The sequence below is a fragment of the Physeter macrocephalus genome, chromosome 16, assembly GCF_002837175.3.
Source record: "Physeter macrocephalus isolate SW-GA chromosome 16, ASM283717v5, whole genome shotgun sequence".
NCBI classification, from domain to species: domain Eukaryota; kingdom Metazoa; phylum Chordata; class Mammalia; order Artiodactyla; family Physeteridae; genus Physeter; species Physeter macrocephalus.
The window spans coordinates 61,708,501-61,734,325 of NC_041229.1; the positions used below are offsets into that span (position 1 = coordinate 61,708,501).

Below are 25,825 nucleotides of genomic sequence, written 5' to 3' on the forward strand. Positions count from 1 at the left end.
TATTACAAATGTATCAATTCGCACCAAACTGATCCAGCATAAGAAAATCCCATCAGGATGTTCAGGGAACTTGACAGTCATGGAAATGCAAAGGTCCAACAATAGTCCTTCTGGAGATGAAAAACGTGTGGGACTTGCTGTACCACATACTAAGACTTATTAGAAACCTACTATAGTTAAAACAGTGAGGTACTGCTGTGAAGATAGACGTACAGACCAAGGAATGGATTAGGGTGCCCAGAAACAAACTTGCACTTATATAGAAAAATATGGAAAGGTAGAGTAACAGGAAAATTTTGTTTTCAATGAACAGTTTTGTATTAATTGGATATCTAGATGGAAATAAAATTAAACTTGGCTCCTATTCTAACCACACAGAAAAACCAGTTGCACATGGGTTGTAGAACTATGAAAAGCAAAATACTAACACGTCCAGAAGATAAGTTAGTAAGATATCTTCATCATTTTGGGGTAGGAATGATTCTTTAAATAGGCACATACAGCATTAACCATGAAAAATCGATAAACCAGACTACATTAAACTTCTGTTCATCAATAAACACCCATTAAGAGAGTGAAAAAGCAAACCACAGAATGGGAGAAGATACATGCAGTACATATAACCAAAAGGGATTATGTGTATATATATATATATATATATATATATATAACTACAAAAATCAACAAAGAAAAGACAATCCATTAGAAAAAATGGGCAAGAGACTTCAACAGGCACTTGATCGAAGAGGATTTTCAAGCAGTCAGTAAGACCCATGAAAAGGTCAATCCCATTAGTAATCAGGGAAATGAAAAGTTAAACCAAAGGACATAACATAACACATATACTGGAACTGGGAGACAATGCCACAAGATAGCAAAGATATGGAATAAAGTGAATTCTCATGTGGATTAAGTGAACACTCATTTCCCTGGTGAAGGGAGTATAAATTGAAAAATTTGTAACAGTCTGGCATTAACTATTAAAGTTGAGGATATACATACTTTATGACCAGTTTTCTCCTATTTATATTCCCAAAGGAAGCATGTGCACATGCACAAGAGGCACTTGCAAGATTGTTCACAGCAGCATTGTTTGTAGGAACCACAAACTAATCATTAGGCAGTTCACATTCTGTTTCTCTTCCTTCTGGGTACACGGTAGGCTTGTAAGGGAGGTATATATGGCAATGAGACTTGTTTTGGCCAATTAAATGGGGCAAAGAGGACATGTGTCGCTTCTAGGGTGAAGCTTTTGGTGCCAGGGTGTGATCTGTCTTGTTCCCTTTTCTCGCCTAGTGATTATGGAAGCATGTATTGCAATGGAGTTTCATTAGCTTGAGTACCTTGGTGACTAGGAACAGTCCCTGCCAACCTACATCAATAGTAAAAAATTATCTTCTGTGGGGTTAAGCCATTAATATTTTGGGTTTTTATTTCCTGTAGCATGACCCAGCCCATTCTGATTGATATATAACTCAAATGTACATCAACAGTTGAATCAATCAATAAACTGTGGTTTCTTCACAGAATGGGATATATTTCTACAGAAACAAAAATGAATGAAATTCAGCGGCATTCAACACATGGATGAATCCCATAAATCTAATGTTGAGTGGAAGAAGCCAGACACATGGAAATATATACAATTTAGGTATGGATGCTCAACTGATAAGACTATAAAGAAAAGCAAGGAAATCATGTCATGAAAGTTAGGATGGTGGTAACTTTGCGAAGTCAAGAGAAGAAAGTTCGGAGGTGACATAAAAGAGGCTTCTGGGTGTTGACAGCCTTCTCTTAGTCTAGGTGGCGCGTACACAGGTACTGGCCTTGTGATAAACCATTAGGCTTAACATTTTTACTTTTCTGTACGGGTGTGTGATTTGTTTACTTTTCTGATGTGTTCAATTAAAAGGGATTAAAAAAAAAAAGATTACAAGGGCTTCCCTGGTGGTGCAATGGTTGAGAGTCTGCCTGCCGATGCAGGGGACACAGGTTCGTGCCCCGGTCCGGGAAGATCCCACATGCCGCAAAGCGGCTGGGCCCGTGGGCCATGGCCGCTGAGCCTGCGCATCCAGAGCCTGTGCTCCGCAACGGGAGAGGCCACAACAGTGAGAGGCCCGCGTACCGCAAAAAAAAAAAAAAAAAAAAAAAAAAGATTACTAGTCGCTGTAACAACAAACCAAGGGTATAATGGCTCAAAAAGATATTTATTTTTCATTCACGTGAAATCCAAAACAGATGTTCCTAATTGGTGGGTGGCTCTCCTCTAAGTGATGTTCAGGCTCCTTCCACCTTTTGGCTCCGTCATCTTCAGTGTGTAGCTTTCAAGGTCATATGCTCAAAGGCCAAAGTGGAAATAACACGGGGGACTGTGCATAGGAAAATTTAAGGACCCAAGTCACAGAGGTAGCACACCTTAGTTCCACTACCATCCAATTGGCTAGATTCAATCACATGGCCACACTTAAGAATAAGGGAAGCTGGGAAAGAGTACAGCTAATTTCCCAGGAAGAAGAAAATGGGTGCGAGGAACAGCTGGCAAGTCTCTGCCACAGCATGCATATACCAAACCACCATCTATTTTGCCAAAGATACACAGGTGTCCAGGGGCACAAGACAAACACATTGTGGGGTACAAGAGGAGCAGAAGTATGAATCAGGAATAAAGTAAACAAACAAAATAACAAAGAACAGGAGAGGGGCCTTTCTGAGCCAGTCCTAATAGAGTGCCATGAACATAGAGGATTAACTCAATTCTCAGCATCAATCTATGTACCAACAACAGTGAGAGAAAAGTCAAGTAGCAATGGTGACAGCAGTGCCATCTGAACCAGACTAAAGTTGACCTTAGATTTTGCAACTGTTCATCCTCCCTTGGCTCCTGTCTGTTCTCTAAGCCTCACTCCCTGGACTTTCCATTAGTTCTCTGAGTAACTTATTGACACCCTTCCAATAATTTTTCTTCTTAACCATCTTATTAAAGCCAAATTTGTACAGAGCAGATTCATTTTACCTACGGAACTTCCAGAATATGCTGAACTTTCGCCCCTACAGCAGGCACCCTATTTTGTCCCTGGCTTCAGTGGGACGCTGCTGCAGAAAGCCCAGCGCCTAGACCTGCCTCCAGCAATAAGAGCCAAGCGGCAGGAAGATGACCCTTACCTCCCAAATCTCAAATGAGTGCATCTAGTCGGGGGCACTTATTTTGTACTCAGAACCCTAGCTGCAAGGATTTTAATTTCTCCAGATGGCAAAGAATTTGAGGCAACCAGGCCAATATATAAGTTTACTATGGTGGATGCATATTATGAAGTACTTCACAGCTGACAGAAGCAACAATCTAGATGTATGAGCAGCTACATGGAATATACTGGCTATTCACCTATTTTCTTTTGGCTCCTACACTGTCCATATCTCCCTCTGCAACACACCTCCCTCTCAGCCCCCACGTACACACACTCTGGAGTTGTGCTGTTGCAGCTGCGACTCTGCAAAGTGTATTTCCCAGAATCCACTGGCAGGTGGTTCCATTAGGTTCTGCCAAAGGGATGCCATAGAGGGAAACTGAAAATGAAACATGGGGGGAGAGTCTTCATTCCTGTTTTCCAGTTGCTGTCACAGTATTTCAGCTGCAGACAGTTGTCTCTGGCTACTAGCTTCTTTTGCACTCAGCAGCAGCTTTGCTACACTTCTGAGACACCAGCAGCAGATCAGCTCCCGCCTGGCAGTCAGAGAACAGTCAGACCTTGCTCCCTCACCCTCAAGGCCATTTCCTTCCTCAGAAGTCCAAGCACCAGATATGTGGAGGGAGCCTCCCCACAAAGATCTGAGTACTGACCAGTCAAAAGTGGCCTCTTTCCTGAGCTCCTAGTTTCTGGTAATTATTTCCCTTCTTCCCTTTCGTTTTCCCAGGCCTTAGGACATTATCTGATTTCTCCAGTTCTTAATTTTTAATTACATCAAGCATCTTCTTTTGTCTCAGCCTCTATCACTTGTAATCAATTCTCTGCATTAAATGCCCTCTATGTGAAACACTTAGTATGGTTTCTGTTTTCCTGAGTGGGCCCTGATTGATAACACAGATGGATATTAAAAACACAGTTGAGTGATGGAAAAAAGAAGACAAGATTTGTTGGCAATACGCTATAAATAAAGCACATGCATGAGAACAATTCACATTTTACAAGAATACTTGCACAAGTAAGAAGATGTTAAATAAGGGTGCTAGATATACCTACACAGAATTTACTCTAAGGTAATAAAGCTGATGCAGGGCCCACCAACCTTCCTAACGTACATGAAGTTAGAAATGCAAGCTTCATTGACGGGAACTTTTAGGAATAGAGAGCACTTCTCCCTGAAAGGTAAGGAAGCAGTGCCGTTCCCTCCATTCTAAATCAAGAGAGGAGGGCTCCAACAGAACCACTTATAGTCATTTCATGTTCCCAGGAGAGGGAGAGACCTTATATTCATTCAGCATTACATTCTCTAGCAAGACACTTGCTACACTCAGGAACTTACAGACCCAGCTCCATATGGCCACTGGAGTGGAGCCTGGGGCAGAGGCTTCTTGGGAGAAAGTAACCTGAATCACTTGTGAGGGTCTGGAGACAGAGAGAGAGATATGGAGAGGTCAGAGTCAGGCTAGCTGGGACAGGGCAAGGGGAGTCAGCTGCTGGCTGGGCTGCACTTCTGCTGTTTCGCAGGACAAACATGCATGAGTTTCCTGGGAGCTCCCAGAAAGGTAACCACTCTTACGGTATTTGTTGGGAACCTCTCCCAGGAGGGCTGCCCGCCAGGGTGAGGGACTTCAGCACTAGGAGGCTGTGCATACACTGTCAGTGTCAGGAGCTTAGGAGCCGAGGGGGTGTGGGGGCTGAGTATCATAAGGAGGGAACCCAAACCAGTTAGTGCGCAAGTCCCAAGGCGGGACTCCAAAGAACCCCAATACCTCACACACTGAGCCAACATTTAAATGCCTGTCTTAGTAGAACACACTGATGAAGCTAAACTAAATCAAAGTTTAGCCTTTTTGCCTCTAACATGCCTTCCGCCATCCCAATCCTAGAAGTGATAGAGGAGGTAAAGAATGAGTGAAAGAAAGAGACCATGAAGGTTTCCCCACCCCACTGAGCTGGAGGGAGAACAGCTTTGAATTGGATGAGTCGCTGACAGGCCACTGAGATGTGGGAAGGGGCAGGGGAGACAAATATATTTAAAATAGTAATATTTCAGATTGCTCTCAGCCATGTTATAGGGAATAATGTAACATATTTACACCAGAGTACTAACAATGTAGAAGGACCCTTGAAGTAAGGCCAAAAAGATAGGGGCTGTGGCTACCTGTGAGACTCCTGAGAAGGGTAATAGTAAGTAGGGTGTCTCTGCTTATTCGAAACACATCATCTTGTGACCATGAGGATCAAGAGATCAAGAGAATCACACAGACCTAACTGCTAACAACCTTGAATTCCTGAATCAATGCCAACAACCATCAACCATCAGGTTTAAGAAAAATCTAATTTGTTTAAGATATTCTTTAGGGGGATTTCCTTTTTTTTTTTTGTCACAATCAAAATGTAACTGATAAAATCAGTATCTCAACTTCCTCATGTGAGCATTTTTTTCCCCAGTTAGGAGTCCAATTCATAGGACTGGGGGAAGTGTTGACTGGCATCTGGTAAGCTAATTAAATGTCTGAAGCACCCTGAAGGAAACAAAAAGGGTATTGTGATCAAGATAAGGTGGACAGGATGGCCAGAGAAGATATATTAGCCAGGGCATATCATGCTAAACATTAATGCAACAGAGGTTATTCCTTGTTCAAAGAAATGTGGATATTCTTGGTCAAGCAATTCTCCTCTAAGCAGGGACTTAAATATCCAGACTCCTTCTATGCTCTGACTCCATCTTCAAAACATGTGCTTCAAGGTCACCCTGGAAGGCAGAGGAGGAGGTGGAGAATACGGACAAGGCTCGTCCACTCTTTAACTGTCTTGGTCTGGTAGTGAAACAACACTTCTACTCACTTTCCACTGGGGAGGACTATGCACACAGCCCCACCTTGATGCAAGGAGCTGGGAAATGTAATTTAACTGTGTGTCCAGGAAAGGACATTTTGGTGAGCATCTAGCCCGTTTTTTCCACAGAAGAAAAGGTGATGCTGGTGTGAAGATCTGGAAGATGAAAATGAACTCACCAGGGAAAAGTATCCTGAGAAGATGAAGTGGCAAATGTAATGACCCAGAAGTAGAAATGGCTTGGAACACTTGAGGAATGGAAAGAAAGCCCGTGTGGCTGCAGTTTCGTGCGGAAGCAGTGGGTTAAGGTGCAGTTGGAGAGGGAGGCCTGGGCAAGATCACAAAGGGCCTGGGAAGGAGTTTGCCTTTTGTTCTCAGAGCACTGTGAATCCACTGAAGGATTTTCAGCAGAGAAGTGACATATCTGACTTACATTTTACAAAGCTCACTTGCCTGAGTGGAAAATGAATTGCTCTGGGGACAGGAGTGGAAGTAACTGGACCAGTAAGGTGGTTACTGCAATAGTCGAATGTCCTAGAACCAGGTGGCCAGCCTGGGAAGTCACCAGGGATGGAGGACGACGTAATTAGAGGTCTCTGAGAATCTGTAAAGGGCTTCGTGCAATTACGTAAGTGGTTGAGTGACTGGAGCCGAGCTGTGTCTGCCAAGACCACGTTGCTTCTTTGGGAACTGTGCTCCCTTAGAACAGTGTTACAGCAACAAAAGCTGGAGTACCCCGATGACTGCAGGGGCAATAAGCCTCTAAAAGGGATGCTGAGGAAGCATGAGCACAGACTGCTATCCAAACCCAACTTTATTCTTGTCTCTCACCACCCCTCCAACCCTTTTTCATTTAGAGAAAAGCTGCAGCAAGCCTGTGACTTTTCAGCTCATTCTTAGTTCATAGATGTCTTAGAATCAGTTTAAGATACAAAACCAATCTCAAATGATTGCAATGTCTAATCCTACATTACAATAAATAACCTGCACCTATTGTAGATTTAACTATTTTCCCCTCGCAGCTCTGTCCCACTTAAGTCAAGGAGCCTGAACTGGGGAAGGGAGGAATGATCTGGATGCTCTCTGCTCTTCTCACCTCCTCTCCACCTAAGAGCTGCTGACTGCTCTGGGCCCAACTGCAGAGAAGGAGGGGATAAAACAGTTCTTGCTCGACTGGATGTTTCTGTGCCCCATGGGCCTGCTAGATATTTAAAGGGAGCATCATGCTGTCCCTTTTCTGCAGTCCCCTTTACCTTGGTGGATGCAGCTTTATTCTGGGTGGTTTCCTGAGACTCCCTCCTCAGCCCACATGGCACACTCCTAGCTTCTTTGTGCTGAGGTCTCCTTGCCTCTTCAAATGGTCCTACCGGACAGGACTCAAGACCAGCTGACGCTTCCCTCTCCTGCAAGGTGCAAAGGATACACTCATGCATGGCTTACCACGGCAAATTCTGGGAACACAGGCCAATGCAAAAGCAGCAGCACTCCCCTGGCTCCACCCCTGAAACAGTTAATGAATCTTTGTTTGCCCTCCGCATTTCCAGGGCAGGAGTCAGATTCCAGGTTCATCATTTCTTGGCTTTAGGAATAAATACCTCAAGCTTCCCAAATGCTCCCAGTGGAATCTCCAATTACACTCTTTCCCACTCCTGTTTACCTCTTACTATGACTGCACTCTTTCTTTCTGTTCTCCAATCGTTCCTTAAACTGATCTCATTGTTCCTTAAACAGCTGGCATGCTGTTATTTCTTAAAGAAATATATGTTGTTCTCTCTTCAGTCTAGGCTCTCGACATTAGACACTGAAGCCCAGGCATGGACTTGAAGAACAGCTTATCCTGAAGCTGATGATGGAGCAGGGGGGACCCAGACTCAGGAAAGTCCTGCTTTCAGAATTGACAGAAACGCAGATGGAGGATTGGCTAAGTTAGGGGGAGCCGGGGGCCTGAGACCCAGAAAGATGTTTATATAGGTGGCTGGAGCCAGAACAGGCAAAGAAAGAATCCAAATTTTAAGTAAGGGAGGAAAGCAAAAAAGGGACGAAGGCAGACCCCAGCTGTCCTGCTGAGCATGATAATAAAGCTGGGAAAATTAATCAAGATCTAGGAATATAAATAACACTTGGGAAACAGAGATATGGAGCTATAAAAAGGTGATGTGTGTCCTACAGTGAGACAGATGCTCTGCTACTCCAAAACATCCCTTAGACTTTATGGCTTGCCTTCCTGTTATCCCAGGAGATTCCTGTCCCATGGAGCTGCCACAACAGTTGTCTCCCCAACAATCCCAGTGAATCCCACCAAGCTGGAGAGGACTGTCAGGGTATTTTGTCTTGGCTGCCTGGCAGCCAGCTCCACTCACCAGCCTCACATCACCCCCAAGATGCAAGTCTCTCTAGTAGGCTGTGTGAACCCTCTGTCCCTTTGAAATTCACACTATCCCACCTCTCCTACTCTTTGCAGATCTCCTGGATCTGCCCCCTTCTTCAAGAGGTTGGCACCTGTTCCACGCTTATGTCTACCATCATATTGGAGAACTTCAAAGTCCACGCAGAACCTCTCTCAATACCTGAGGCTTCCATGCATTAACCAATCTGGCAACCTCCCTTGCACACCTCTCAGGCACTCACCCCTAAAACTACACCCTAAACTTAGCCATTGCCTGGAGCTGCTCTGCTTCCAATATGAATTATTCAGGCATTCCAGTTTCTGACCACAGTCTCCCATCCTTCTAGGTTACTTGTTCAGTGACCCCCAATGAAACAACCTACTCCTGTCTTTTTTTTTTTTCTCTTCCCTCGCACACATTGGCTTTTTATTTTAAAATGGGAACTCTGGACTCCAGGCTTTCTGTGTTCAGAAGTCATGCTCAGTGATTACAAACAAACTGTGCAGCTACCCGGAAGGGAGGAATGGAGGGAGAAAGGAAGGAAGGAAGAAAAAAGGCAGTACAATTGTTCGTTTACACTGGCAGCCACCCTCAAAGCACAGGTGTATTAAGACCAGACCTGAAGAACAGTGGCTCTGCCAGAAGGAACAAGGGGCTTATGGTACACAGTGCTTCATTCACTGTAGGTTTGTCTCCTTTAGACGGTCACATCTACCACCTTCCATGATAGATACAGGTCAAGGTCACACATTAAAATCTGCCCAGCTGGCTTTTTGCTGAATCTTGAGAGTCCCTGTTTAAACCGACTCCCTTAGGAAGGTGTCCACCAACCCTCTTCGTGCTAGCAGGATGCGGGCAGTGCCATCTGGGGCACACTAACTGAAGTAAATACCTGAGCCCAGAAAGCAGGGCAGGACAACTGGCAGGTGAATGGCAATTCAGGCTTCACTTCATCCTTCCCTAGTTTCTGTGAGAGGAAATATTGTTTCTTAATGTGAAAGAAAACAAGATCCTGTGGTTCGTGGTGTAAAGGAGATGCCGTGGGAAGAGCCATCACCTGGACTGGGTGAAGAACGCATGAATGTGCTGGGCCACTGACTGTCCAACCACCGGCTCCAGTTCTTGGATGGAAGCATTACTTACTTGCTGGATACTTGGAAACCTCTGAAGCAGGAGAGGAACTTTAACTTTCCCGACTCCTGGGATCTGTTGCACAGTTCGAAGGAGGGCTGGCTCAGAGATCAAAGCCCGTTTCTTCCTGAGAAAAGGGTTCTTACTGGGCTCTTTGGTTTGCTCTTCAACCAACTGGATAATGAGACAGGACGCTTCCGTCTGGCTAACCACTGGAAGCAACACCATCCCAAGATCCAGCACAGTGAATTTCTGTACGGCTGGAAAGTACTGTTCACTCATCTGCGTTTTTTTAACTACTACAATCCCTTGAAGTTTACAGGAGTTTCTAACTCGAACAAGTCTCTTTCTGTAGTCATTTCCTGCCACCAAATCAGCTTCGGTGATATAAAGAATGCAGGATCTGCTAGACAAGTAAAAATCTACGGTGTCAGGCCATCCTCAAAAACGAGTTTAATTTTTCCTTGCATTCCCTGTGCCAGCTGCAACCCGCGCCATTTCTCATTGGCCACAATGTGCCCAAACGGCATGTGCATGGGGCCTGTGCCATCAGGGGTGTTCCCTTCCATCGGCTGCCTGGATCTGCGGCGCTCCAATTCCGGGTTCTCTCCTGCGTGCTCTCCCCTACTCCTGTCTTTACTCCACTCACCTGTTCTACCAAATTCCATGGTCCAGCATAGCAATCACTTACGAACGGTCTGAAATTCCTTTGCTCGTTTATTTCAACTGCATGGCAAGTTTCCAACTCTGGATGATCCCTCAGTACTCATTTTTTTCCACAGCTACACCTAGATTCCTGAGTACGTAGAGATAACCACAGCATTGGGCTGATTGGGCTCACTATAAATTCGTGAATAATACCACTATAAATTCAAACCCCAGGCCCTCAACATTATGCAGCAATCCTCTCCCCGCTGCGATCTGACCTCTCTCTCATCTTAATAGACCTTTGAACAGCATCTGACAGCCGAAAACCTCCCCACTCCTTCCACATTAAGAAATCCATTCTCCCGGTTTTACTCTTCCATCTCTGGCCCCACCTTTTCTTCTTGTCCCCTTTATTGGTTCATTTTCCTTTACTCATCCATTAAATGCTCCTGAGAGCTCTATTCCAAGCCACTTTCTCTTCTCGTTATCTTACTTTGGATATCTTATCTATTCCTACGACTTGAATTACCTCCTCTGGCTGCTGAGTTTCTGTCCCACTTCCAAATGAACATCTAGGTACCAAAAACCCAACCTTTTGAAAGACATCACCAGCCCAACCAGTTGCTCAAGCCAGAAACCCAAGACTTGCTTCAGATTCCTTTCTCTCACCAAGCCACAATGTCCCACCAGTTCTACTCACTGAAGTTCTCCCAACCGCCTCCGCCTATTCCACCGTCACTGGTCGACAGTGCGCTCATCATGTGCCCAAACCTGGGTTCCTGCAGCACCCCTGCTTCTCATCGGTCCCACTCAACTGGACCCTGTCCTCCTTATCACCTCCTTAGATGGATCTCAAGTGACCAGCTCGGGAATACAAAGGTAAATATGAGTTGAGAAGACTGCAGCCTAATGCACAAAGCAATTGCCACACAGTATTTATTTAAACGCTGAAATTGCACTCTTCACGTAGCGCTTTGAGAGTGCAGATAAAGAAGTTAGTTCTGCTTTGGGAGTAATGGAGTAGGAAACAACTAGGCTGTTTGGAAGGATGAGTAAGACTGCCAATCAGATGAGTATTCAGCAGAGAGAAGCACATGCAAAGGTACTGAGCAGCTCTCCACCATGCAAGGATGCAGCCAAGCCAGGAAGAAAGCCTTCCCCAGGAACCAAATTCATCTGGCACCTTTATCCTGGGCTTCCCAGCCTCCACAACTCTTTGCTTTCAAAGAACTACATTACCATACAGTATGCCTCTCTCTCATAATTGCAGAAACTGCATATCAGCCTATCATCACAGACTCAGCATAGGCGCCACTTCCTCTAAGAAGCATTCACAAGCCTCTCTTAAGTGTTCCCACAGCATTATTTATTTTCTTTATTAAAGCACATAGGAAAGTATTATATGGTCAGTGTCTATGTGGGACTAAATTACTACTGTATCTCCAGTGCTTTAACAGAGTTCCTGGCACAGAGTTAATGTTCAATAAATATTTGTAGAATGAATGAATTAAAAAAAAAAAAAAAAAAGGTACTGAGCAGTATATGCTGGATGGTTCATAGCCCAGCCTCCAAACATGCCCTCTGGCCTACACAGCCTGCCTCAAAACACCCACCTTACTGGAGGCACCCAATTGGCTCAGAGCCCTGGAACCTGTGTCCCAGTGGTCACTCTCAGTTCTTGTTCTTTGAAATAGGTAAAACAGGCTATATCTTTATACCTGGGCCCATGGCAGATGCCTTCTGGAAGAGGCCAAGGACCTATCATCCCAGTTCATCCTCTCCCAGCACTAGCCTTCCCTGCCCATAGCTTTCCTAGGACATGCTGATTTGGGCCCACTACAAGGCAGAAACAGACAGACCCTTCTGCCAATGAACAGCCCAATCTCCACCCCAAATAGCATCAATCAGTTGTGATTTATGAAGAGACCCAGCTCCTGCACCCCCCCCCCCTCCAAGAAGAGCTCACAATCTGTCAAGAATCTCTAAAAATCCTATAAAATAAGCCTATTGAAAGGCCTATCTTGAGCTCTCCCAGAGTCTTCCTCAGTCAACAAATCCATTCTTTACTCTTCATCCCCTAACCCTGCCTGGAAAAGGTCTTTAGAAAACAGTAATGCTCACAACACACATCAGCCACAGCTACAGTTTACCGTGCACCTCCTGTGCACCCAGCCCTAGTTACAGATTTCCTCATTAAGCCACACCACACAACAATCCCACGAGACAAGAATCCTACCATTTTCCAAATGAGTAATATGACATTCAAAGATTAAAAGACTCTCAGCAATCAGGGGCAGGCCTACCTGATTCCAAAATTTGTGCCCTCAGCCAGACACACACCAGGGCCCTATGGGACAACAGATACTAGGAGTAGTTTGGGCCATACAGCTCCAAAGATGGAGATGAGGATCAGGGGAAAGAAGCACTCAGTACAGGGACAATCAAACCACCCTGACCTAGAAGCCCAGACTGACGTGCTCAGCCAGGATGTTGGCGGGCTACCAGCTGCCCCAGAGCCAAGAAGCAATGCCTGCCCCCGGCCTCCAAGGCCTGGGCAGAGACCACAGCTGCAGAAGCTATGGGTAAAGCAGAAGGAGCTGGCGCGCAAACAGGAAAAGCAGAATAGAGGAGAGCAGGGAGGCTAGGACAGAAAGCCCACGTGGCTCCTGAGAGATGCAAAGAGGGGCCAAACCCAGAGACACCTAGAATCCCAAACCCTGTCGTTTCCATGACACTGAAGGCATCCGTAATTCCCAGATACTCCTGCGTTCTCACAATAAACTCCTTATTCTTCAGCTAGCCCAAATGACTTTATGCTTCCTGGAACCAAGAAGCCTTCATTAGAGCAGGGCTGAGCCAAGGGTTTCATTACATTTTGTTCTTGGGATGGAGTAAGGGTGGTAACAGGCCCCGGGTCACAGCCTGGCTGGATACAATCTTCAGAGTACTGAGCCTGGAGTTCAAGACTTGCCTCCCCTTTCAAGGGGGGTCCAGGGGTCACCTGCGCTTGTAGAGACAAGGCTGGAGCTTCAGGCCTGAGAGTTGAGCCTTGGGCCCAACCCGAGGAGGCCCAGTCTTTTGAAAGTCAAACAAGAAAAAGTGGCTGTTGGTCAGGTCCTAGGGACAGAAAAGACCCAGTGAGCTCTAAATCCTCACCCCAACTCCTCAAACCACCTCCGTCCACATCCCGTCCCTGCTCAGAAAGCTTCCCAGGGCTCTCCCACGAGTCATGCCTTCAAGGAGCAAACGTCTGTGTCTGATCATGACCTCCGTCCTGAACACCACTATTACCCTGAAGGGCCACACATGTGACAAAAATATGGACAGACTTCTTGGGGCCCTCACCTTGGAGATGACCTTGAAGCCCAGTTTGGTGACAGCACCCAGAAAGGTCCGAACATCTTCAAAGCGGCTGCTGACCTCAGCCACTTTCAGGAGACCCCTGAAAAGGATGGAAAGTTCTGGGTAAATGCGCAGACACACATATGTGCACATATACATGCATCTGTTTCCTGGGGACTCCTACCCTGGCTTCAGCACTCGATTTGCCTCCTCTAGGAAGTCTCTGATGTTGGTTCCCATCAGTGAAAGGCAGAACACAGCCACATCTACAGATTCATCCTCCAGAGGCACCTACGGAGAGTGAGAGTATTGTATGAAGCATATGTTATGGGGAGGAGAAAGCCAGCACTGAGTGCTAGGGGTGCCGGGAAGAGAGGGCATGTTAGAGATTAGCACATGGAGTTTGGGCTTAGGGCACAGGCCAGATATGTGGAAGGAGTGGGGTTTACCTGGGCCATGTCACACACAGTGACCCGGGGGTCCAGAGAGGCCAAGTCGAAGCAGTGCACAGGGTTCCGGATACTTGAAGCCAGGCGGCAGTCCCCACAGCCAAAGTCAGCCACCACCAAGGACGCAGGCCTGGAAGTGGACGGGAGGAATAGCTCACTGGTCTGGTCTGAGCCCGTGACTGACACACCTCGCTTCTCACAATGCCCAACTCCCACCCACCGCTGGTGAAGATCCCTGGCAATGCGGTCCACTGGCTGCAGTGGCCACTTCTTGACTTGGCTCTGGAAGCCACGGTGGTAGAGGAGAAAGGCCTCAGGGTCTTCCTGGAAGAGGCGCTGCGCAGCACTGCTGGGCCCTGAGTACAGCTGTTCATTGAGGTAGCGGAACCGGGCACCATCCAGCCGCTGGGCCATGCGGGCTCGCAGAGCCCCCGCCCGGGCTCCATGGCTGTGTGGACTGGGGGCAGGAGGCACCTCTGTCTCCTCTGCGGCGGCTGTGGCTGGGGCCTGCTCTGGTGGCTGAGGAAGCCGAAACTTGTTCTTCTGTCTACGCTTGTTCTTCTGCCGGTTCCGCCACTGCTTGCGACTCAAGGTATGCGGAGGGTTAGAGCAAGGGGTCTCAGGGCTTGGCTTGGTGGAGTCATTTGCAGCACTAGAATTCCAAGCTTTGGAACCTGCAGGGAGTGAGATGGGAAGGCATATTGGGGGCAATATCCCCTGAATTCAGAGGCTTAGCAAGAGACTAAACCTGAGACAGAGGTTGTGGCCTAGATGAAAGTACTTCTTATTCCCTAACCCTAAACCTAGTGGTGGCAGATAACCTCTGTCATATGTAGCATCAGCTGATCCCCCCTCCCTGTCCCACATGCACTAATACCAGTTTGGTCAACATTGTCCAGCGGCTGGGCAGGATTTGAAGGGTCCTGTTTCTGGCATTTCCTCTTTCTTTTCTCTTCTTCAGCCAAGACATTGCCAAGAAGAGCCCCTTTGTGGCACTGCTTCCTTTCCACTTCCTCTTCCTTGGAGTCACTGCTAGGTGGGCCCTGTTTTTGACGTTTCTTCTTCCTTTTCTTCTCTACTTCAGGAGAAGCGCTGGCAAACAAGACCTTTTTTGGGCGTTTCTTCTTTCTTTCCACCACCTCCTCCTCGTCCTCCTCGTCACTTCCAGGCAGACTGGGGGGCTGCTGGGGAAGAGATGCTGCCTCCAAGGCCCGTAATGTGGCCAAGAGCTGGCGGTGCTTGGAGCCCTGGGGGAAAACAAGGGATGAGAGCAGGGCCGAGGAGAATAGATGGGGCCTGGAGAATAAGAAAGGAGAGATGGGGACCTCATTCAGACGCTGGTTAGAGGCATCTGGATTATTCCCAATCAACTTAACTTGTCATGAAGACTGCCAGACCCTGAAGAACTTTCAAGTCGCCATCCCAAGGAGGGCAGAGAAATCATCCACCTCACTTTCTTCATTGTGCAGATGAGGTAATGGGGTTCCCCAGAGAAACGTGATAAGGTCACAAGCTACAAGATCAAGGCCAGGGACCAGGAGTTCCAACCCTCAATCTCAGGCTTCTACCTCTAACTAATACCTTTTTATAAAAGTTAGGAAGGTTTCTGAAAACAAGAGTAACAGGATCACACGTGTGTGTCTTAAAGGTGCCTCCTTTAATAGTTGTAGTGTAGAGAACAAACTGAAAAGGACAAGCTGTAGACAGAGGCCAGTGGCACGGACTACAACAATGGGTTGAGGGGTTGAAGAGGAGGGAATAAAGCAGACAGATTCCATGTTGGAGGCTGACCGAAGGGTCGAAAGAGCCTGAGCAAGTGCAGCAGCCCTCACATCGGCAAAAGCTTAAAGGAGAAGGTCTGGCGTCTGGGAGGCCATTCTAGGTTGAAGTCCTACTGCGCGGTCCTAAGCCAGGCACTTATCTTAGAGTTCCCCTCAGCACCACCTTCCTTTGAAAGGCAGTACTGACAACCCTTCATCGTCGTTCACTCTTGCTCTCTCTAGTCTCCACACAGCACCCAATGACCTTTTCAAAATACAAATCTGAAGAAATCATTCCTCTGTTAAAACACTCCACTGGCTTCTCTCTATCTTTACTGTATGCAAAGCTTCTAATCTAGCTCTCCAATTTCTACGGCACCCCCTCTCACTCTCTCCCTTCCAACTACACAGATTATTTCGGTGTAGGTGTGTGACCCTAGCAGAATATGCTCTCTCACACCAGGGTCTCTGCACGTGCTTTTCCTTCCAAGAAACCCTCTTTGCTTCACTAACTTCTACTCACCAAGCCTCTCTCAGTTCCAACGTCACTTTCTTTTGGAAGTTCCGGGATTTTCGGGCGACTGGAGGCGCCCCCCTCCCCCTAATACACATGCGGCGCGCCCCAGCTCTGGGATCCAGAGGGGTCCGTTCCGAGTGCCCCCGCGCGTCCACTCACCTTGATTTGCGAGTCGGCCGTGGTCCGAGGCCGTAAGGTTACAGACCCGAGGTCCGCGACTACTGGGGCCTCCTCGGCCCACTCCGGCTCCTCGAACATGGGGCTGGGGAGAGCGAGGTCGCGCGGTCCACCAGCCTCTCCACGTGCCCAGCTCGTCTCCAGGAATCAAAGCGCTCAGAGCCTCCAGAACAGGGCCGGAAACCAAAGAGTGAAAGCTAAGGCGGCTAGAGCAGCCGGCGCAGCGCCGAAAACCATCGAGTTTAGACACTGGTAGGCTAGAAGGTCAAGGAAGGCGGGCTGGAGGGCTGGGGGAAGGAGCCCCGCGCTAGCCAGAGAGGGCCAGGGGCGGGGCCGGGCGGCGGGCGCGGCCGGACGGGAGTTCCCCGGAGAAGGCGCCTCCAGCCCGAGTCCCGGTGAGTGTGGGAGCACCCGTGCCCCCTCCCCAAGTCTCGAGCTCTACCAGGCGGTCACCCCTCACTCCGCCTACTCCGTTCCGAGTGGGGAACGAGGGCCATCCCCGGGAAGGACCTCCGATCCCCTCCCCCAGGGTATAGGGCGCCTAAACTCCCCCCTCCCCCCAGCTCTGTCCGCGGGCAGGGTCTCTGTGCTTGCTCTCTGACATCCCTTCGGTAGGTACTACCTCTTAATCACCCCCTACTTCGCCCGACCCGCCTTTCCCTCGCGCCCAGGGGACACAGTACGGGACCATCCCGCTGCCCCTAACCCCTTCACAGACCTCCGGTAGCCGGGGACGCAGTGCCCAGACCCCCACCCCAACACAAACACTTCTCTCCTTTAAGGGACAAAGCTTGGGGCTCACCCCCCTACCCTGGATCCTTCTACAGTCCCCACGCTTTCCCAATCGAGGGGACTCAGCGCCGGGACGCTGCTATGGACGACATTTTCACTCAGTGCCGGGAGGGCAATGCGGTTGCCGTCCGCCTGTGGCTGGACAACACGGAGAACGACCTCAACCAGGGGTGAGCTGAGGTAGCTGGTGGGGGAGAGGAAGGGTAAAGACATACTCCTCTCCGCGATGTGGGGTGCTCACGTCTGGTGCGGGCTGCTGACTTTCCTATCCAGTGTGATGAGGGCTAAGCACAGCCAGTCAGCGGGGCAGAGGGTCTCCACACAGAAAGCTGTTGTTTGAGCTGAATCTGGACTGAATAAGAATTTTACAGGCAGAGGCTGCAGAGAACTTTTCCAGCCTCAGTAAACTGCAAGGGCAAAAGCTAGGGGGCAAGACACCCAGAAGAGGGTGCCTGGAAATTGTCCGGAGTTCCATATGGCTAGAGGATAGAAGACCTCTGTGGGCTTCTGTGGGCTGAAGCACTGGGTACAAGCAGAGAAAGACAGGAGATAAGATTGGAAAGGTCTGCAAGGGTCAGCCAGATCATGCAAGAATATTTAGACTATAATAATGTATTTATTCCAAGAACAAGGGTTTAAAAGCCATGTAATGATATGAGACTGTCCATTTGTTGTCATCTTGGATGCTTTGTGAAGAGCAGGTGGTGATGTGAAGAGAGGCACCAGAAGTGGTGATAGCTTGGACTGGAATTGGGGCAGGTAAAAAAGAAAAGAATGATCAAATTCCTGAAATCTTTAGGATAAAGAATTGGTGAGACTTGGTGTGGGAAGTGAGGAATGTCAAAGATGATGACCAGGGTTCTGGCTTGGGCACTTGGGTAGATGGTGGTTCCTTTTACTGACATGGACAAGACTGAAGGGTGATGAGTTCCACTCTGGACATGTTAAAGTGACAGTACAGTGAAGTGGAAATGTTGAGTAGGCTGTTGGATTTCAGGAGAGAGATCTGACTTGGAGACAGATTGGGGAGATATTAGCAAGTAGGTGGCAGCTGAAGAGGTGGGTGTGAAACAGAGGGGATGAGAAACCTACAAGACCAAAAAGGAGCAACTGGAGGTTGAAGGAGAAACAGGAAAATATGCTAGTAAGGCTTGGAGAAGTGAGTGTTTCAACAAAAGGGGAGTGGTCAACGGTACTATAGGCTGCTGAGAGGTCAAAGAACTTGAGCACTTTGACCACTGAATTTACAATTAATTATATATTTGATGATCTCTGTGAGGGCTGTTTCAGAGGAAAACAGGTGAACAAACCAGACTATACTTGGTTCCTTCATTTAAAGAACTATACTGAACTTCTGTGCTGGGTGCTAGAGGTCCAGAATCAGACATAATGCTTGCCTTCAAGGCAGCAGCCCTGTGACAGGTTGAATGGGAGGTAAAGAATGTGAATGTAGACAAGTTCTTTAAGGTTGGCTGAGACAGGAGGACAAGAAAAGCAGTAGTGATGTTGATTCAGGATGGTGGATTTTAATTTTATTTTAAAATTTTAGTTTTTGAGGTTGGGAGAATTTATGTTTTAGGTTTGAGAGGTAAGGATCACCTGTCATCTTCTTCCAGGCTTTACAGGTTTCCATTAGGCTCTATGCTATTTCTCCAAAATTCGCAGTTACTCCTTCCATTTTTCATATAATTCTTCAAAGGGTGCTCTGATAAAGACAGCGAGCGCAGTTAGTATTTTGTTGGTGGGGTTATAACGGGTCAGGTGAGGTTGTCCAGTGAGCCTGGCATCTAGGAAGACTCAGCTGCCAAAAGCTGAAGGTGTGGCATTAGTGAAACTGGTGCTGGTTTGAGTGGACAGGCCTTGGGGGCCCAACTGGCTATATGCTGGATATGAAGTGAGGGTGAACTTCCTGCTGGCCTCTTCGGGACTAAAGTTCAGGTTCTGAGGTGACCGGCAGCCTGACAGTGGGCAGAACCCTTGTGCCCATACTTTTGCTCTCAGGCTGTGGCCTGCTCTGGGGCTACAGACTGCCAGAGGCTGATAAGCTGGGGCACAAATTAAAGAGCTGGGATGCAAAACTGACCGATAAGCAGGGGGTGGTGATTGCTTTAGGAAGAGGGAGGGGAATACCCACCTCCCAGGAAAGGTTTTGGCTATCTTTGCAAGCAGATGAGGGCAGCTGTGGAGGGAAATCTAAGTTAAAGGCCACACCCACCACCCACATTGGCTGTGGGGACGTCTGGGTGGCCCGCGGTGGCGGCTCCAGGCCCCGCCCAGAGCCCCGCACACGGGAAGTGACCGCAGCACTAAGGCATCCCGAGGCTGCCGGCCCAGACCACGGACTGCCCCCCTGCTCCGCCCCTTGGATCTGCTGCCCAGAACTGGAGGGAATTTCCTTTTATGGCCCCAGGCTGTCAGGCCGGCCTAGCTTCCACCCAGTTGTTTTTGTCGTTTGTTTTTGTTTTTTGTACATTTCTTTTACTTTATAAAATACAAGTCCTTGGGAAAAGAAAAAAGTCAGGTATAGCTTTCTTTCTAAAGAAGCCATTCTCATTTTCTTGCTTTCTGTGCCCAGGATTGCTTGAGTAGAGGAATCCTGTCTTATGTGGTGGTATCTACTTCATCATGAATGACTTACCAAAAGCATTTCTCCTTTTCATTATAAACCCTTCCAAACCATCATTTTAATTCCATTCCCTTTTTAGATCTTAATTTCAGTATCAGAACCAATCAGTAAGCTTGCTTCCTCTCCCAAGAGCTGTGGCTTTCCTTCTCAAAGCTACCCCTCCTTCCCATTAACATGCACTGAACAGCTGCCGTCACTCCTTTCTCTCAAGAAGCTTACAGTCTAATACAAGACAGCCCACTAACAGATTTTTACAATCCAGTGTGACAAGTACTGTAGTAGGGGGTTGTGCCAGATGCAGTGGAAAACAGAAAGGACCAACAGATGTTGCAAAAGGAGTGCAAAGGAAACCAGATGAAGAATGTTACCACTTAATGAGATAGGGCATGCCAGGGAAGGAAGGCTAGTGGGAGATGGTGATGAAGACAATGAATCCTATGGATCTGTTGGGATTTCAGGTAGTGGTTGGTTGGGTTTGAAGCTCAGGGGAAGGTCTGAATTGGACAGCTTTGGGAGCTGCTGGCATGAATGAGAATCTAAGTCCTAGAGGTAAAGTTTCTCAGGGAGAGTATGCAGAGTGACAATCAGTTTTTTTTGTATCAAAGCCTTTGCCCCCATCCCACCTCCAGATCAATGACCATTGCCCCTTCCTCAAAGGGACGATCATGGCTTCTCCCCCTTGCACTGGGCCTGCCGAGAAGGCCGATCTGCTGTGGTCGAGATGCTGATCATGCGCGGGGCACGAATCAATGTGATGAACCGTGGGGATGACACCCCTCTGCACCTGGCAGCCAGTCATGGGCACCGTGATATTGTACAGAAGGTATGTATGAACCCCTGCCTCTGTCATCTACTTGACGTACCTGCCTGGAAGTCAGCCACAGGCACTATAACATACCGTAGAAAGGATGTATACTCTTCTCCCTCCTTGCATGCCTCAACACACATCTCTCATTTGGGACTGACTGTACCTTCTGCCTCTTTCTGTTTGGCCACGTGGACCAGCTGCTGCAGTACAAAGCTGACATCAATGCAGTGAATGAGCATGGGAATGTGCCCCTGCACTATGCCTGTTTTTGGGGCCAAGATCAGGTGGCAGAGGTGAGTATTCAGGCCCCGAGTTCTGGGATGGGTGGGAAGCAAAGTCTGAGCTTGAGTGGGAGATTCTAGAACGCTCAACCCATCCTATGAGTACTGCCCAGTACTCAACGACATTCACAGGGTTTGTACTGCATCTGCATTCACGGTTGGTTGTGACTGCCCTCATCACAGCCACCTTTTAATTCCAGGACCTCGTGGCTAATGGGGCCCTTGTCAGCATCTGTAACAAGTATGGAGAGATGCCGGTGGACAAAGCCAAGGCACCCTTGAGAGAGCTTCTCCGAGGTCTGTCCCCACCCACGGCTCGTGTCTTATCATGTTTCAGCCTATCTCCTCCCACCACACAACAGCTGAGGCCAAGACTGTTTGTCTTTCTTCCCTAGAGCGGGCAGAGAAGATGGGCCAGAATCTGAACCGTATTCCATACAAGGACACATTCTGGAAGGGGACTACCCGCACTCGGCCCCGTGAGTCAGTTGTGAGGGGAGCGGTGGTGACAGAGAATAATCCTGGGCTCCTGGGGCTGGGTGAGAGGGAGGCTGGTTATAGGGAAGTACCTGACCTGCCCGTACTCTCAGGAAATGGGACTCTGAACAAACACTCCGGCATTGACTTCAAACAGCTCAACTTCCTGGCGAAGCTCAATGAGAATCACTCTGGAGAGGTGACCCCTGCCCTTGCCCTCCCACCCCCGCACACATTACCTGCTCTGCACTCGTTTTAAGTTTTTCCTCCAGTTAGTGGGCAGGAAAGCAGTGGCCTTAGTTAAAGCCTTCTAACCCATATCTGTCCCTCAGCTATGGAAGGGCCGCTGGCAGGGGAATGACATCGTCGTGAAGATGCTGAAGGTTCGAGACTGGAGTACAAGGAAGAGTAGGGACTTCAACGAGGAGTGTCCCCGGCTCAGGTGCGGCAAGGCCTAAACTGGAAGCCTTGGTTCCAAGGAACCCTGCCCAGCACCCAGAGGGAGATCTTTGATGCTGGGTCTCAGCCAGGGACATTCTCTCCCTCTTCCAGGATCTTCTCCCATCCGAATGTGCTCCCAGTGCTTGGCGCCTGTCAGTCTCCACCTGCTCCTCACCCCACCCTCATCACACACTGGATGCCATATGGATCCCTGTACAACGTGCTACACGAAGGCACCAGTAAGTAGGGGATGCCAAATCTTGTTGTGGCGGGGGAGGGAAGGGGAGAGAAGTGTAAGCCTCTCCAAACTGTTTAACTCTTGCCTCCTCTTTTAGATTTCGTTGTGGACCAGAGCCAGGCTGTGAAGTTTGCACTGGACATGGCAAGGGGCATGGCCTTCCTACACACACTAGAGCCCCTCATCCCACGACATGCACTCAACAGTCGTAGTGTAATGGTGAGGTCACAACTTCACTCCTGGCCCAGGCCCCAGAAGCCCTTTGCCTATCTAGAATAGGACTTACCTCCTTCCACACAACTATCTTCTCTTCCTCAGATTGATGAGGACATGACTGCTCGAATCAGTATGGCCGACGTCAAGTTCTCCTTCCAGTGCCCCGGACGCATGTATGCGCCTGCCTGGGTGGCCCCTGAAGGTGAGTGAGTGCATTATGTTGGGAGGCAGAGAAGGGGCAGCTCAGCAGTTATGGAAGGGAGCAGACAGGATAGGCAGCTGGAACAGTTAAGTCCTGTCCCTCCAGCTCTGCAAAAGAAGCCTGAAGACACAAACAGACGCTCAGCAGACATGTGGAGTTTTGCAGTGCTTCTGTGGGAACTGGTGACACGGGAGGTACCCTTTGCTGACCTCTCCAACATGGAAATTGGAATGAAGGTGAGAGCATAACTGGATATACTTGTGTTGGGGGAATGGTGGTGGTAGTGACAGTAATTGTAGTGGGACTGGGCTCTTCCTACATTTGTTCAAATATACAGAATCCTGTCCTGAGGGCTAGAGGCCGCTTCCCACATGAGACTCAAGTTCTGAGACCCACGTTGTTTTTCCTTGTGCTTGCAGGTGGCATTGGAAGGCCTTCGGCCTACCATCCCACCAGGCATTTCCCCCCATGTATGTAAACTCATGAAGATCTGCATGAATGAAGACCCTGCTAAGCGGCCCAAGTTTGACATGATTGTGCCTATCCTGGAGAAGATGCAGGACAAGTAGGGCTGGAAAGTCCTGGTCTAAACTCCAGAGGTGTCAGGACACGGTTAGGGGAGTGCACCTCCCCAAAGCAGCAGGCCTCTGGTTGCCTCCCCTGCCTCTAGTCATGGTACTACCCCAGCCATGGGGCCCATCCCCTGCCCCCATCCCTACCACTGTGGCCCAAAAAGGGAATGGGCTTAAAGCTTTGTCACTTGCCACACGGTGTCTCCCAGCATGGGAGGGATCAGCCCTGCCTGTCACAATAAAGTTTATTATGAAAACAGGCTGGTGTGGGGACAAGGGGACGGACAAGTACATTTAGATTGGGTGGCTCAGGTGAAGTAGTGCGGCTTCTTCACATTGATGCCATACTCGCTGAGGGCAGGGGTCAAGTCCTCCATGGTTAGAGTGTACTTGCGGTCCTGAGGGAAGAGGGAAGAGCACCAACTGAACACAGGAATTCCAGATTTCAGTCCCAGGTGGGTGACCCTGAGTAGGTCTTTCACCTCCCCTAGGGCTTAGTTTCCCTCAAAGGGGTTTCAGGATAATTTAAGCCTCTGCTGCTGTAGGAGGTAATAACTGACTCAATGAGCCTCCCCTCACACCTTGCTCTTGCTTCGGGAACTGCCAGAGGCTGTGCCCTTCATTTTGCAGTGCTGTAGGGCATCGTTGGCAATATCTGAGATGAATTTCTGGGCAGCTAGGGAGATGAGCCGAATTCTAGAGAGAAAAAGATGGTATGAGAAGGAGGTGGACAACAAACTCCACACAAGCACCCAAGGCTCTAACCTGCCCGGAGTTTACTCACATGCGTGGGTCCGAGGCCTCAAAGCCAGCACGGTTCAAGTAGTAACCAGTCACTGCATCGGGGATCTGAGAAATCAATTAGACGACTGTCAGTGTTAGCCCTGTGTACTGTGGGGCTGAGAGTGGGAGGGTAAGGGAAATGGAGGGCAAGCCTGGCTACCAGGAAGCTCCTCGTTTGGGTGGGCAGAAGGGATAAATCACAAGAGCTAGTAGGGGAGTAAACGCAAGAGGACGCTGCAAATACAGGTGGCGTGTCAGAAGCTGACGTGACAGCGGGCCAGCAGCCTGTTCAGGCGGGAAGCCCACCGTAGGCGTGTAATCCTCCAGCTGCATCAGGAAGTCCACCAGAGGCGTGCTGGACACCACCGGCTTCACGTCTCCGTTGGCCGCGCTTGGCAGCACGTAAACCCCGTTAGACATGGACCCCTCCGGGGGCGCCGCGCCGCCCGCCGTCACCGAAGCTGGAGGAGAACCAGCAAACTGAGACATGGAGGTGGGAGGCGCAGGGGCCCAGCTAGGTCTGCCTTAACCCTCTGCCCGCACCCGCCGCTGGGGCCAGCCCAAGCCGCGGCCCTCGCCCTCACCCGTCCCGGCCCTCACCCGTCCCGGCCCTCACCCGCCCCGCGCCTGTCGGCCGGCTCCCCGGCCCGCGCCGCCACGGCTCCCGTGCCCCCTGCCGCGGCTCCAGCCCCAGGCCCCCCAGCTGTCCCCGCGGGGCTGGCCTTGTTCTCCGCAGCGACGCCGGCGGGCAGCGCGGCGGGGCCCGAGACCGCGGGTGCCGGGCCCGAGGCCGAGGCGGCGGAGGCCGGCGCCGCCTCGGCGTCCGCGCCGGAGCCGCTGCAGCTCATCGGGCCGGTGGGAGAGGCGGCGAACAGAGCCGCTTCCGCTTCCGTTCACGTTACGCACGCACCAGGGTTGACGTCACACGCCTTGCGACTCGCCCCTCCCACGCCACGTTCGCTCCTCCCTCAGGCCGCTCGCCTCTTTTCGCGGCCCCTCCGGCGGCTAGATGACAAAGGCCGATGAACGGAGACAAAGTGTTGCAGAACCGCGATAGCGCGAACATTTCTCCTCCCACCCCGCGGTTCTCCTAGGCGGATCCACTGGGATGCGAACGCTTGAATGTCGAGGAGTCTCTTCCGTAGGTCTGGGAGCCCTCACCCAGCCTGACGCCCGAAAACCTTGCTTTGGGGCCCATCGCCCCGACACCTCTCGACCGTTGGTTGCCTGCCAGTCTGCATCCTTTCTAGTCCCTTTATTCAGCCTTTTAAGGGTTTGTAGTGGAGTTGGATAGCCTCTCTCCCTGGCAGCTGCCCAAAGAAGTGAGGGCAACAGGAGAGCTCAGTGCTGCTGCAGATGGGGAGGGAGGTACAGTCCACCCTCCGTATAGGTGGTGAGGGGTGGGCAGGATTGGTTCCAGGACCGTCCCCTCAACCCCACCCCCGCCATGGATACCAAAACCCATGGATGCTCAAGTCCCTTATATGAAATGGCATAGTATTTGCACTGTATACTTTAAATCATCTCTAGGTTACTTATAATATCTAATACAATGCAAATGCTATGTAAATGGTTGCTGGTAAGTTCAAGTTTTGCTTTTTATAACTTCCTGGAATTTTATTTTATTTTTTTTAAATATCTTCAATTCATGGTTGGTTGAATCGGTGGCTGTGGTAAGTGAGGATACACAGGGACAGCTGTCTTTCAGCCTGAATAAACAAGATATGCAAAATCACAGCTAGTGAAAGAGTGGGGTTTTCAATGCAGCAAACATTTATTTAATTCCTATTTGCCAGTCCTGAGCTAGGGCCTGCAAATACAAAGTTAAGTAGGACAAGGTTCTAGTCCTCTAGGCACCAATAATCTTGGAAAGGGAGGCAAACAGTTAAACTGGCCATTTCAACAATATATGGGGGTTTAAATACTGGAGGTAGACACAGAGTGTACAGTGCAAGGGA

General features: G+C 49.2%; 3 protein-coding genes and 1 pseudogene across 3 annotated transcripts; 1 reads left to right on the forward strand and 3 right to left on the reverse strand.

Moving 5' to 3' along the window:
- Positions 1-7,335: 7,335 nt before the first annotated feature.
- RRP8 (ribosomal RNA processing 8) lies at positions 7,336-16,616 on the reverse strand. Its single transcript, XM_007102972.3, has 8 exons — positions 16,414-16,616; positions 14,855-15,224; positions 14,198-14,651; positions 13,978-14,107; positions 13,713-13,819; positions 13,532-13,628; positions 13,059-13,303; positions 7,336-7,423 (listed from the first exon to the last, which is right to left on the reverse strand). The coding sequence occupies exons 1-7, from the start codon at positions 16,510-16,512 to the stop codon at positions 13,184-13,186; spliced, it is 1,377 nt and encodes a 458-aa protein (XP_007103034.2). The 5' UTR covers positions 16,513-16,616; the 3' UTR covers positions 7,336-7,423; positions 13,059-13,183.
- Positions 7,420-13,052, reverse strand: LOC102995879 (Fanconi anemia core complex-associated protein 24-like; annotated as a pseudogene).
- Positions 16,617-16,718: 102 nt separating the features above from the next.
- Positions 16,719-23,343, forward strand: ILK (integrin linked kinase). Its single transcript, XM_007102971.3, has 13 exons — positions 16,719-16,826; positions 17,214-17,393; positions 20,507-20,672; positions 20,855-20,950; positions 21,139-21,235; positions 21,334-21,417; positions 21,529-21,614; positions 21,748-21,857; positions 21,968-22,095; positions 22,192-22,313; positions 22,413-22,512; positions 22,618-22,748; positions 22,932-23,343. The coding sequence occupies exons 2-13, from the start codon at positions 17,305-17,307 to the stop codon at positions 23,079-23,081; spliced, it is 1,359 nt and encodes a 452-aa protein (XP_007103033.1). The 5' UTR covers positions 16,719-16,826; positions 17,214-17,304; the 3' UTR covers positions 23,082-23,343.
- Positions 23,288-24,737, reverse strand: TAF10 (TATA-box binding protein associated factor 10). Its single transcript, XM_024119066.2, has 5 exons — positions 24,484-24,737; positions 24,174-24,328; positions 23,869-23,933; positions 23,666-23,780; positions 23,288-23,482 (listed from the first exon to the last, which is right to left on the reverse strand). Exons 1-5 carry the CDS (start codon positions 24,713-24,715, stop codon positions 23,393-23,395), a joined length of 657 nt encoding a protein of 218 aa, XP_023974834.1. The 5' UTR covers positions 24,716-24,737; the 3' UTR covers positions 23,288-23,392.
- Positions 24,738-25,825: the final 1,088 nt, after the last annotated feature.

Bases quoted from the DNA above. Each gene is read 5' to 3' on its own strand.
- RRP8 (XM_007102972.3), bottom strand. From the start codon at position 16,512: ATGTTCGAGGAGCCGGAGTGGGCCGAGGAGGCCCCAGTAGTCGCGGAC. The intron at 14,108-14,197 runs GTGGGTGGGAGT...GTCCACTTCCAG, and splicing joins GCCAGGGATCTTCACCAGCG to GCCTGCGTCCTTGGTGGTGG. The intron at 13,629-13,712 runs GTAGGAGTCCCC...CATCCTTTTCAG, and splicing joins AATCGAGTGCTGAAGCCAGG to GGGTCTCCTGAAAGTGGCTG.
- TAF10 (XM_024119066.2), bottom strand. From the start codon at position 24,715: ATGAGCTGCAGCGGCTCCGGCGCGGACGCCGAGGCGGCGCCGGCCTCC. The intron at 24,329-24,483 runs GTGAGGGCCGGG...GTTCTCCTCCAG, and splicing joins GGCCGACAGGCGCGGGGCGG to CTTCGGTGACGGCGGGCGGC. The intron at 23,781-23,868 runs GTGAGTAAACTC...TTTTCTCTCTAG, and splicing joins GAGGCCTCGGACCCACGCAT to AATTCGGCTCATCTCCCTAG.
- ILK (XM_007102971.3), top strand. From the start codon at position 17,305: ATGGACGACATTTTCACTCAGTGCCGGGAGGGCAATGCGGTTGCCGTC. The intron at 22,096-22,191 runs GTAAGTAGGGGA...CTCCTCTTTTAG, and splicing joins CGTGCTACACGAAGGCACCA to ATTTCGTTGTGGACCAGAGC. The intron at 22,749-22,931 runs GTGAGAGCATAA...TTGTGCTTGCAG, and splicing joins ACATGGAAATTGGAATGAAG to GTGGCATTGGAAGGCCTTCG.